General features: G+C 39.4%; 1 protein-coding gene across 1 annotated transcript; it reads left to right on the top strand.

Moving 5' to 3' along the window:
• Positions 1-9,159: 9,159 nt before the first annotated feature.
• Positions 9,160-11,349, top strand: lrrn1 (leucine rich repeat neuronal 1). Its single transcript, XM_062416093.1, has one exon. The coding sequence runs from the start codon at positions 9,196-9,198 to the stop codon at positions 11,347-11,349; it is 2,154 nt and encodes a 717-aa protein (XP_062272077.1). The 5' UTR covers positions 9,160-9,195.
• Positions 11,350-12,474: the final 1,125 nt, after the last annotated feature.

A 12,474-nucleotide genomic window follows, 5' to 3' on the forward strand; every position in this document is an offset into this window, starting at 1 on the left:
GCAGATGTCTCGATTCCTCCGCTCTAAGCAAAAAGTCGGGGAGTCTTCTTCAGGCAAAGACAAGGCCCTTCTCTAAAAGATGCTGTGGTGAGAATGGGGTTGCATTGGCAGGGGGTCTATTGTGGTTCAGAAACGCTGCTTCTGTCGCTGCAGCTGTTGCGCTTTTGTGATGGGGGACTGCTGACTTGCATCACTCAACTTTAGGGAGAGGGACATAGTAGGTTAAGTGATTTGTTTTGAATGTTTTAATGTCTCAAAAACAAAGTTATCTTTTCTCTGTGGATCTCTGCTTCAGCAACTTTATAATGACACAAACCCAAAAAAGTATTCAATTAAACACAAAACAGTTTCTTTATGTGTCATTTCTTCTTATAATTAAGACTTTCTTTAGCTTTGGGCCAAAATATTTTTCCAATCCTAGACATCTCATATTGGCACAAAAGCTGTTTTATTCTTGCAAACTTTATCTCCTTTGGTGCTGTGACACTGTTTTTCTCAGTGAGCAGAAGGTTACATCATTTTTCAAACTGAGTGAACAACATCAGGCTAGGCAGGATCCCCTGTTTGATTTCTTTTTTATTATTCCTCCCCCAGGGGGGCATCCTGCCTTGCATGGACAACATGTCTACTTTTTTTAACATGATTATGAGAAGTTCTTTTGAGTGGAGTGTGACAAAGGCCCACTAATAGGGCGTGTGTGTTGCAGGCAGGCGTCTGTGTGTGTGTGTGTGTGTGTGTGTGTGTGTGTGCGTGCGTGCGTGCATGTGGTGGGGGGGGGGGGGGGGGGGGGGGAGTTGTTAGGAGACAGCAGGGCTCGTGGGAGGAGGTAAAGGGCTTCTTCATCCCCCACCCCACCACCACCAACAACAACAATATTTAGGTCCCAAGGGTATAGTGCAGGGTGAAGTGGGGGGAGCTGGGTTATTGAGCTCAAGCCTTTGCCATTCTTCTTAAAAGAGGGGCTATAGGAATTAGCCCTTTGTCCTCTGTGGGCTAAAGGTCTTAGAGACAACAGACACAGTAACAGTTTAGCTCACCGTGCCCTCATACCTCCTGTGACATCACTGTCAGTGCTGCAGTCAGTGCAGGAGTAGTAGTTTTTTAATGAGTTCAAAGTTTTCTACAGAATAGATGTCAAGGCATGGATATGTGAATGTGTTCCATCCAGATGTGTCAGAGACAGTACAGCATCAGTGAGAGAACCACCTGGTTTCAGGCTAATACACTTTTGTTCTGGGGAATGTGGGTGAGTGTGAACATAATGATTTTTAATGTTGTGATAATGCTGTAATTAAGGTGTGGTTTGGTTTAGGCACAGAACCACTTGGTTAGGGTTAGGGAAAGATAGTGGTTTGGGTTAAAATGATCACTTTAAACATGGTGTTGGTTAAATGTACTTCCTTAAAGTAACCTTTGTCATCATGGCAACAATAAACACCACAACAATCGACATTACATTTAAAAAAAAACCTGCCCCGACTCAAGGTTGGAAATGTGACACAATGTGGTTGGAAACAGGAAGCGAACACTCCTCCAGTCTGCTTTTTGCCATTCATCGTTCTTATCCAGCCATCCACCCAACCGGCCTACCTCTAATACATTTTTCACCTTATATTGGCATTATCTGAACTGTGCCACTTCCCTGAGTCATAATTAGCCACAAGATAACATAAATGTAACTATAGGTTGTTTTGACGGGCTGAATTTTCAACCTATACTGTTGGCTTTCTTGGGAGGACAGGCTGGAATTGATGTAGGATGAAATCTGCATTAGTATAATGTTCCCATGTTGCGATATCATTTTTCCTTCTCCATACTGATTCCGATACCAGAACTTGAACTCAACATCACAAGATCTCCAAGTAATGCGTAAATGTCTGAACCATTGGTTCAAATTCGATGATGAAAATGGTTGATAGTTCCTTCCCTAAAATCCATTAATGAATTACAGCTGTATATTAGGGCTTGATGTAAAACAGCTATTTTTTCTGTTCTCAGCAGATTGTAGAAAATGTCTAATGTGAACAGATATTTAAAAGTATCAGAACATTTAAATAACTTAGATTTTATTGTTTTGTTATTCTGCACTTTAAAAGATTCATCAGTCTTTCAATGGGAGCCTCCAGTCCTGTGTTTTTAAATTGTGATGGTGGTGCTGGTGCAATGCTTTCTTTACATTTGGATGGCGATTTGTTCTTCCTCCCATGATACCTCATAAGCATTTGAGAAATTCAGACCTTCAGCCTATCACAAATCAAATCAGTCAGTGGAAGAACTGAGGTTCTCCACATGAGTGTCCATTGAGATTGTACTCTTACTCGTTAAGGGTGAACAAGCCTGAGAGGTGAAGCAATCAAGCTGCTGTAAAATCAATACCATGAGTGTTGCTGATGACGAAGTGACCCAGTTGTCTCCAAACAGGGAAAACCTAAATTGAGTCATCTAATCTGAAACCAGTCAGCGTGTTTCTAGAAATAGAAAAGGCAGTAACTGAATCTTGATTCATATTTGATCAGCAATGCGTAGTTTGAAAGTTTGATCATGAGTTTCATCCTGTTCAGTTGAGTTTTATGGTGGTTGGCATCTGTAAGTGTTGCATTACTGCCATCTACTGGAATGTCCCTTCCCTCATCTATTCCAGCATTGCAATGGCGTGTGTGAAAAAGCGCAAGATGGAAATGTTCCTGAATGTGGCTGCATGTGCGTATACCTAAAATCCCTAGTGATCCAGGAAAGGTTATCCCAACAATTTACCACGAACTACGTGTGAAAGGCGTTTAAAGCATGTTAGCCCTACTGGCAAGCTCATATTTGCTCATTTAGAAATCCAGCAGTATGTGTGCATGTACACCCTTTTAATGGCAGTGTGTTTGTAAATGTTTTCCTTGTAATATTTTCTACTTAGCATATTTACCAAATTATCCATAGACCTATATTACACAAATATGGCATTGTTTCCTCCCTGTTGTACTCTGTATCAGCAGCCACAGTGCTGCAGGAACAATTAAACCTGCTACATGCATTTTTATATGAGCACAATTTTCAACGTGTGCTTATTTGAGAGTCCCACGAGAAAATGGAGCGTGTTGTATTAAATGCCTGGAGGGAGGGGGCGGTTAGCGCATTGGAGGCAGGTGTGAGCACGACTGAAAGGATCAAGACAACTCATATTGGCCACAGTGAGGGGGAAAAAGTCCTGATTCCCTCATCATAGGAAAATTATAAATAAATGAAAAAAATAACTATAGCTTACTTGACTATAGTTCCCAAGGGAGGTGTAACAGTTTTATGTGTCTGCTGGAGTCTGATTGGATATTGATGCCACTCATGAGTCTTTCCAATGAGGCCATAATAAGCTTTTTTTAAAATCAATTTATTCTGGAGTTACTGTAAAATGGATGCAAAGCAGGAATGGAAAGAATGTTGAGTTTTCACTGTGTATATTAGATGTATTTTGTTTTTCACTAAATTTAGAGTTTCTGTCACAATGCCAGCCGGATTCTGAAGTAACATATTCTACCTTGTGGTGTTTGCTTGTCACTCAGCTTCTGTTGTCTAGTTCAGTGTGTGAGTGTTTTTTTGCACCTCAATTTTGTTTCATTTGTGACAAGATGTGTTTAAGCACTCGCTGGGGTTGTTTATCTCACCTGCTCCACCTGTAATTTGTTTTTCCTCATTTCTGTTTTATCTTTTTTTTTTTCTTTTTTTTTTAAACATGTGCAGATGAATAAACTGAAGCTCAAAGGCAAACCCTGGCCAGCGGGTTTATATGTGCTGTCAGAGAAGGCACTCCCGAGAGAACCCTGAATGCAAGACTCTTGCTATCCAGTTTAAATCACATTTTCATTTTCTCATGTCACACTCAATTCTTATCACATTCAAGAAGGGATTTCCTTGACGATGAGCCTGAGCATCCTTAGATAGACTTGGACAGGAATTTGAAAATTGAGCCATGGACTTAAAAGTCACTAAGAGTGGTTCAGAGGGAGACCTTATCTTGTTTTTAGAGTTGGAAACATGCTCTCACATCTTACATCACTCACACATCAATTAAGATTATTTAGTGGGATGGCATATTGGGAGAAAAACATTGCTATAAAGAAAATGAAGAAGACATTGCTGTTTTCATGAGTACTCATCACAGATTTGCTGTCTAAAGATTGTTCAGATCTTCATTTAAAGCCAGTTTGCTTGTTAAATGAATGCATGCCAGGATTTATCCCCCACACATCTCGTCGGTTAAGAAAAATGTTGGGAAACAATACTTATATATACTGTAATGCTGTCAATTAATGAGAAAACTGTACTGTGCCACCTACAGAGGTGTTTGGATATTTTTAGTTTATGTCTTTCAGTAGTCACATCTTTGAGCTTTATGCAGATAGAATATGTCAGGATGCACAATTAGCACATGGATGTCATTCTGTGACAGTGTCTAAAATGGTGACAGTGTCTCAAATGGAAATGACAGGGGTCTACTTCCATGGCATGAAATGAAATTGAGCCTTTTCATGGCTGTCAAATGTGGTCAGAGTTAAAACTGCAGCATATTTGCTCACATTACCTGTACCCATTCATGTCATGAATGGGTGCCCAATTTTGGAAGTTGCCCGTGTGTGCATAAGACAAACAAATCAGGGCCTACTCATTAAAAAAAACTGCTTAATAATGCTACTAGAGGTCAAAAACTTCACAGGGTACTACTGTAGTTTCTAGCAATACTAGTCAATTATTTTTCAATATAACCAATTAGGCCCAAGTCATGATATTAAAACAAGTATTTAAAAACACTTTCTGGAATCCAAATCTCTGCTGTAGTGGCTTTTATTGAAGAAAAGCAAGGTCTCCTGACAAGAATTTGTGGTAGCCACTAAACATTCATTGCCATTACATAATAGCTGTCAATGGTAGGTGGTAATTATTCAGTATACAAGAAATTCCAATTCAGAATCTTGATGAGGATTGTAATGTAGATTATCAAGTGTAATCAAATCTAATTTTCAAATACTTTGAGCTCAATAAACTAAATTTTGTTGTAGTGGTGGCCAAACATTTCAGGTGGTCCCCAAGTATCTGAAGTATATGTTGGGCCTACAGCAGGTGGTGACTGATAACTACATATGAGTATCACATCAAGGGACACTAGAAATGTGTTCAGTAAGACCATATCTATTAAATGTGCATCTGATGTTGCCGAATGACTATGATAGAGCAGGTGCAAGAGCCCCTTACAAATGAGAAATGAATGAATTAATAGTTGCATTTGAACAATATTATACTGTGTCATTATAGAAATGTAATGCAATGGTTGGATAAATAGTCTAGATAGTGTTTCAATCAATAGGCCTTTATCACATGCAGCTGCTGTGCACAGGTGTCATTTAAGCCTATTTGTCATCACACTAAGGACCGCTCTGACAACCGTTAGATCATCTTTGGTAATCAAAGATCCTTCTTCTGCATTAGCGTCGTATTGTTGATTAGTATTAAGCCATTGGTGATGTTCACTAGCAGAACATGGCACATTGTGGATTAGGATAGGTAGGAGGTGTTTATAAGCTTGTGGGAATGAAATCAGGGTCAACTCAAAGACTAAGTCACAGGGAAACAGGTAGACTAATAGAGAATAAATGTGTAACTTTGTCTAAAAGTTGATACATTTACATATTACTGATCCATGTCTGTGTTGGGTATGAATTCCTTTTTAGTGATGACACCGGTCCCACATGTGAATTGTGTGTTATTACGGTCTCACTTGCAAAATACGTCATATAACAAAGCACCTCAAAGTGACCTTACATCTTTCAGCCATCTGAGACAACTTAGTGTATGTCTGAGGCTGTGATATTTATTTCAAGGTGGCTGTGGTTAAAACCTTTATGTCGTCCGTTTCCTGCCTTCCTGCCTTTGGTGTTGTGTTGTTGAGTGTTCTTCCACCTGCTGCGTGTTTAAAGATTTCCTGTGCTGCCGGGATTCTGATCACAATGAACCTATGCAGCCTGTGTCCGGATGTCCCTGGCAGCTTTTAGTTTGTTGTTTCTAAGTGAACCAACAGGATGTTGACACAGATTTTTCTTTTTTTTTGTCTTTTAACTTATTGTTACATCATTTTAAACATTTGAGCAAACCCATTTTTTACTTTGACAAGTGTGTCATATTTTATGTGTCCAGTAAGTGGGATTAGAAACTTCTTAATCTTACATTGTATAAAGGGGAGTAATAAGATAGCTGTCACTGTTTACCAAACAAGGAAAATCTAAGATTAATCCCATTTGCAGTAAATAAAGAAGGAACGGTTTGACAGCAGGAAATTGTATGTTAATACATCCAGGTTACAATGTTTACAATTTTGATGTGTAGTATATTGAAAGCAAGTCATTTTATAGTAATACAAATACATACTGTACCGTGGGCTCCAGTAACCCCATGAAAATGATCTAGTGTTTTCTAAAAATATGTTTTCTAAAAGAAAATCATGTAAATCAGCTCCAATTTGTATTACTTCTTTCTTTGGCCACTACAAAGCCATTGCTAAACCAGAGGAGTAATTACATTTTTTTTTTTTTTTAAATATGCTTATTCACTTTCTTAGCATTAGATTAGAAGATTGTCATCTTGATTTTCATTCAGATTGATTTTATGGAAATTTTTTGTCAAAACTGTAATGTAATGACATAATTTAAAAATATTGAAATGGGACAGAATATTCTCGTTTTCATTCTATGTTGACAAAATTACAAAAAAGCACTTAAATCATTATTTTCATAATTAGATTAACAATACATTAGGACTCCTTTTACTCTAAGCAGTGTGTGTTGCAGATTCCTGTGATACGTAGCTTTTTATTAAAGTGCTAAGTGACCTGTTTCTCTCCTCTGGGTTTGAATCCAGTGCTTTGCCTCTAGCTAATCTCCACTTCCGTATCTCCATCCACTAATCCTGAGTGGCGCAGAAATCGTCACAATAAACAGTGCTTTAGCTTAAAGACCAGACACAGTGCTATCCCAGTTTCACCCATGCTCCGCCCAGTCCCATAGGGAATCTCTAGTATAGGAGGAGAGTTCCTGTTTACCTGTTGCTGTTGCCAGGCAGTTTGCATTCAGATGAATTAGTCAGCTCTCTTGTTTGAAAGCCTCTTTAGCACTATCTTCTTAAGTTGGTGTTGACCATAAAGCCGTAGACGAGGTCATTGTGCTGTAGTCCTGCCGTATGGCTCTATACTAGGGGGGTGTGTCCTTTAGTAAACAGAGCTAATTTAATTACTTTATTGCTGTAAGACACTGCAAGTGCACAAGTTTGTTAAAGTAGTGCTGACAACCTAATCATGTTAATAAACAGAGGGGAAGAATAAAACTGCTGCATAACTACAGCATGTCTATGTACAGTATTTCCATGTGAACAGAATTATTGAATGGGACAGGGCAATATGCAATATGAAAGACATGGCAGCTCTTTGAGGGTGTTTTGACACAGCTTTGCTTTGAGCTTATTGCTAATATCAACATGGTAATGCATGTATAATGACAATGCTGATGTTTGACAGGTATAGTATTTAGCACCATCAATATCATAGTTTAGCATGTTAGAATGATGATGTGGCTAGATGAAAAGTCAGGGGATCAGTACACATATAATTCAGGGGACCTTACTATTCATACATGATTGAATGGCAATCCATCCAATGGTTGTTGAGACAATTAATTCAAAATCACACACTGTATGACAACTTCACAGTGGCGCTAGAAAAAAAGTCAATAGGCTGCATCCTCTGTCTGTGAAATATTGATAAAAAGATACTACTCCAAAACTCCAAAATATTTATATGTTTCAATACCAATATTTCAATCCCAGTTGGATCTTCTTCGGTTCAAAATGTACTTTTTTTTTTTTTTTTTACTACACCCATATTTATATACATATAGGCTGAGGCTATAAGCTACACATGTGTAAACATCTCAAAAAAATTAATTCAATAAGTGCAAAGAACTTGATCAAAATTGAACTAATCCAATAGAATGGGGTTACAACTATGTAAATACAACTTACATATCAAGTATGTCAAAAATATATTAAAGGTGTAAAACATTTGAAAATTGTCTGTATAAAATTACATGACAATTTATCCAATGGTTGTTGAGATATTTCAGTCAATGTGGTGGACTGACTGACCAACATTTCCATCCCTAGATAAAAGTCATGTGATGGTAACGCCAATGTGAAGAGTTTAAAATGTGGCACTGGCATTTAATAAAGGCTGTTTATTGTTTGCCAGAATGAATGCTTTGTCTTCCAAATCACTGGAGTGAGTGTTACTGCCATATGGGCTAGCAGATGCCCATTGCACCTCTTAGGAGCTCCCACTCATTTAACCAAGCGACTGGTTTATATTAGGGTCTGTAGTTCTCTCCCAGTCCTCTCTTGAAATCCCTATCTGTAGTCAGAAATCTTCAAGTTAAAGAATGCTGCTTAAAGTTTTGACAATCTTTCATCTGTACCCAATCATCCTGGAAAAAATCCTAGGCCTGCTGAAAACTTTTTTTTTTTTCATGTTTGCCCTAAATTCAGAATGCTGAAGAAGTTGCATTAAAAATTAAGATGTGCATCTTTTTTTGCTTTCTTTGAGGCATGGCACATACTAATATCCCATAGTGTTTAATGATGTTCGGAGAAGCTAATGATGGAGTCCTTATGGGCCTGTTGAATAGATGAAAGCCCTCAATGGAATTTGATCTGTTTCCAAGTAGTTCAGAGCAGTGTTTTGTGCTTGCATTGTAATGAGCTGAACTTGCATTTTCTCAAAACTGTTGATGCTGCACATAACTCACAGTCTCACAAGGATACTGGAGAAGCAATTGTTGTTCTTAGTCCCTCTGTTATCTTAAGTAATTGCTACATTCACAAGATACATGAAATATTGTGCAATATTTCCATAATTGTTACATACAAAAAACATAATTATATATATCCTTTAATTGTAACATGGGATAGACAATGTTTTCCGTATAATAATGTGTGTTTTGTCTTTCTTTTCCAGATCATTTTGCTGCTCCTAGATCCTGCTGTAATATTCTACCCTTGGCTTCAACCCCTGACTATTTCACTGGACTGAGAGACCTAATCAGTGAAAAGTCTGGTTGATGACTATAACACACTCTCTCCCAAAGTCATCTGCCTCTCCTCCTGTCCCTCCCCAGTATGGCTAGACGGAGGTTAGACTGCTTTCTTTTAGGCCAGGTGTTTGCTGGCCTGACCCTGGTATCAATAGGACTATCTTTTGTTCAGAGCAATGAGTGTCCCCAGCTGTGCGTGTGTGAGATACGACCCTGGTTTACCCCCCAGTCCACTTACAGAGAAGCTATCACTGTGGACTGCAATGACCTGCGCCTAACACGAATCCCTGGGAACCTCTCAAGTGACACCCAGGTTCTCCTCCTACAGAGTAACTACATTGCTAGGACCAGTGAGGAGCTAGAGCAGCTCTTCAACCTCACAGAGCTGGATTTGTCCCAGAACAACTTCAGTACCATTCGGGATGTTGGCCTTACCAATATGTCCCAGCTCACCACGCTTCACCTGGAGGAGAACCAGATCACAGAAATGCCTGATTACTGTCTGCAGGACCTCAGCAACCTGCAGGAGCTCTACATTAACCATAATCAGATCAACACCATCTTTGCTAATGCCTTCTCTGGGCTCCACAACCTGCTAAGGCTTCACCTCAACTCCAACAAGCTTAAGACCATCAGTAGCCAGTGGTTTGATTCTACGCCCAATCTAGAGATCCTCATGATTGGGGAGAATCCCGTTGTTGGAATAATGGACTTCAACTTTAAGCCACTGGGCAACCTGAGAAGCCTTGTTTTGGCTGGGATGGATTTGACAGACGTCCCTGGAAATGCCTTTGTGGGACTTGACAATCTTGAGAGCCTCTCTTTCTACGACAATAAGCTGGTCAGGGTCCCTCAAAGAGCCCTCCAGAAACTACCTAACCTCAAGTTCTTGGATTTGAACAAAAATCCAGTGCACAAGATTCAGGAAGGAGATTTCAAAAACATGCTGAGACTAAAAGAGCTGGGTATAAACAACATGGGCGAGCTGGTTTCTATTGACCAGTACAGTCTGGACAATCTTCCTGAGCTCACTAAGCTGGAGGCTACAAACAACCCCAAGTTCTCCTACATCAATCGTCAGGCCTTTCGTGATGTCCCAGCCTTAGAGAGTCTAATGCTAAACAACAACGCCTTGAATGCCCTCTATCAATCTACTGTGGACTCTCTCCCCAACCTACGTGAGATCAGCATCCACAGCAACCCTCTTCGCTGTGACTGTGTCATCCAGTGGATGAGCTCCAACAAAACCACTGTCCGGTTCATGGAACCTCTGTCTATGTTTTGTGCCACGCCAACAGAGGTCAGGGGTATGCATGTGCGGGCGGTGTTGCAGAAGAACTTATTAAACCAATGCTTGCCCATGATTTCCCATGATACCTTCCCCAACCACCTCAACTTGGACATTGACATGACGGTGGACTTGGACTGCAGAGCCATGTCTCAGCCTGAGCCGGAAATATACTGGGTGACACCGATGGGGAACAAGGTAATGAGGGACACCCTATCCGACAAGTACAGTCTCAGCAGTGAAGGGACGTTGAGAATTTCTCATATCCAAGTAGAAGACTCTGGCAGATACACATGTGTAGCTCAAAATTCAGAAGGAGCTGACACAAGAGTGATAGCCATACGTGTGAACGGCACTCTGTTAGACAGCGCTCAGCTTATGAAGATCTACGTCAAACAAACAGAGTCCCACTCAATCCTGGTCTCCTGGAAAGTAAACTCAAATGTAATGACCTCTAACCTAAAGTGGTCATCTGCCACCATGAAAATTGACAACCCACATATTACTTACACTGCCAGGGTACCTGTGGATGTCCACGAGTACAACCTTACGCATTTACAACCGGCGACTGAGTATGAAGTGTGCCTCACTGTCTCCAACATCCACCAACAAACACAGAAGTCATGCGTAAATGTGACGACAAAGCAAGCAACTTTTGCTGTGGAAATATCTGACCAAGGGACGAATACTGCTCTTGCAGCAGTTATGGGAACAATGTTTGCTATCATCAGCCTGGCGTCACTGGGAGTGTACATTGCAAAGAGGTGGAAGAGGAAAAACTATCATCATTCCCTGAAGAAGTACATGCAGAAAACCTCATCAATACCGCTAAATGAGTTGTACCCTCCTCTTATCAACTTGTGGGAGGCAGACAGTGAGAAGGAGAAAGAGGGCTCCTCTGAGACCAAACCCAGCCAGGTGGACACCACACGCAGCTACTACATGTGGTGAGAGGTCCCACCTGCTTGGACACACAGAGACATGTTTCTGTCAGGAGCACAAATATACATATTTGCGTCTTTGTGTATAAGTGAACTTAATCTTTTTTTTCTTTTACGTTTCCTTTTATTGTTCTTTGGTTCTCTCAGACTTTGAAGCTACTGACGAACCAACATTTCAGATCTTTAGTTTAGCATATTGCCTTTTTACCTCTTGCCTATTTTGACAAACAATATGGCAGCTTTGTTTAGCTTACTGGACTAAATAGTCACTTTGCTTTATTTTTAGTTCTTGTTTTAATGAACACAGCATGAGTATTGTCACGGATTCAGTATGCGTGAGCAAAGAAAAAGCTGAAATCCCACACGTTTTGACTTGTTTCTCTGGCAGAGCTGTTAGAGACTGCAATCTTTCTTTCTCTTGTAAAACAGTTTTACTGTTGACTGTTGTGCACTGAAATATATATACTAATTTGTCTATCAACTCAAATATAAGCTGACAACGTATGTTTAGACTTGATATACTGTCTATTGAATAATGTTAGCAATTCTTCTGTAATGTTGTATCAGCTATGATTTCATTTACTTTTTGTACATTAATAAACAGTATGTTTGATTTAGACTTTGTGTTTGCAGAGCAACTACTGTAAACCAGCAATAGAAATATGAATGTTATAAACTAGGTAAATAGATGTAAGGCTTTTAAGATTCTTAAATATTTCTTTTCTTATTTTGCTAGAATATGTCTACAATCACTGGTTTTGTTGTGGTTTACACACACAAACATGTTGTTTATTGAAGAGCAAGTTAAATAAAATCTTTTTTCCTCATATTTTTTAAACCATGATTTCAACACCATGTTTCATTTTTATTCACAGTATGTATAGTTAATTGTGTATACTCTGTATTTAGTAAATACTTTTGAAGAAATAGACATTTACAGGTTGAAAATGAAAATTTAAAAGCATAAATTGTTGCAGGGAAAATCATCATGTTGATGTCTTAGGTTAGAATTGATTAATTTCAGGGTGATGAGCGTAGCTGTAGGTGTTAGCGTTGATAGAGAGAGAATGGAAGATGCAGACTGCAGTGTGTTTGCCTCTGCAAAGCAATTATCAGAGAATAATTTAAATTCTTG

This window comes from Scomber scombrus, chromosome 3 (assembly GCF_963691925.1).
Source record: "Scomber scombrus chromosome 3, fScoSco1.1, whole genome shotgun sequence".
NCBI lineage: Eukaryota > Metazoa > Chordata > Actinopteri > Scombriformes > Scombridae > Scomber > Scomber scombrus.

What these genes read in the sequence shown, in the direction of transcription:
- lrrn1 (XM_062416093.1), top strand. Translation starts at nt 9,196, where the DNA reads ATGGCTAGACGGAGGTTAGACTGCTTTCTTTTAGGCCAGGTGTTTGCT.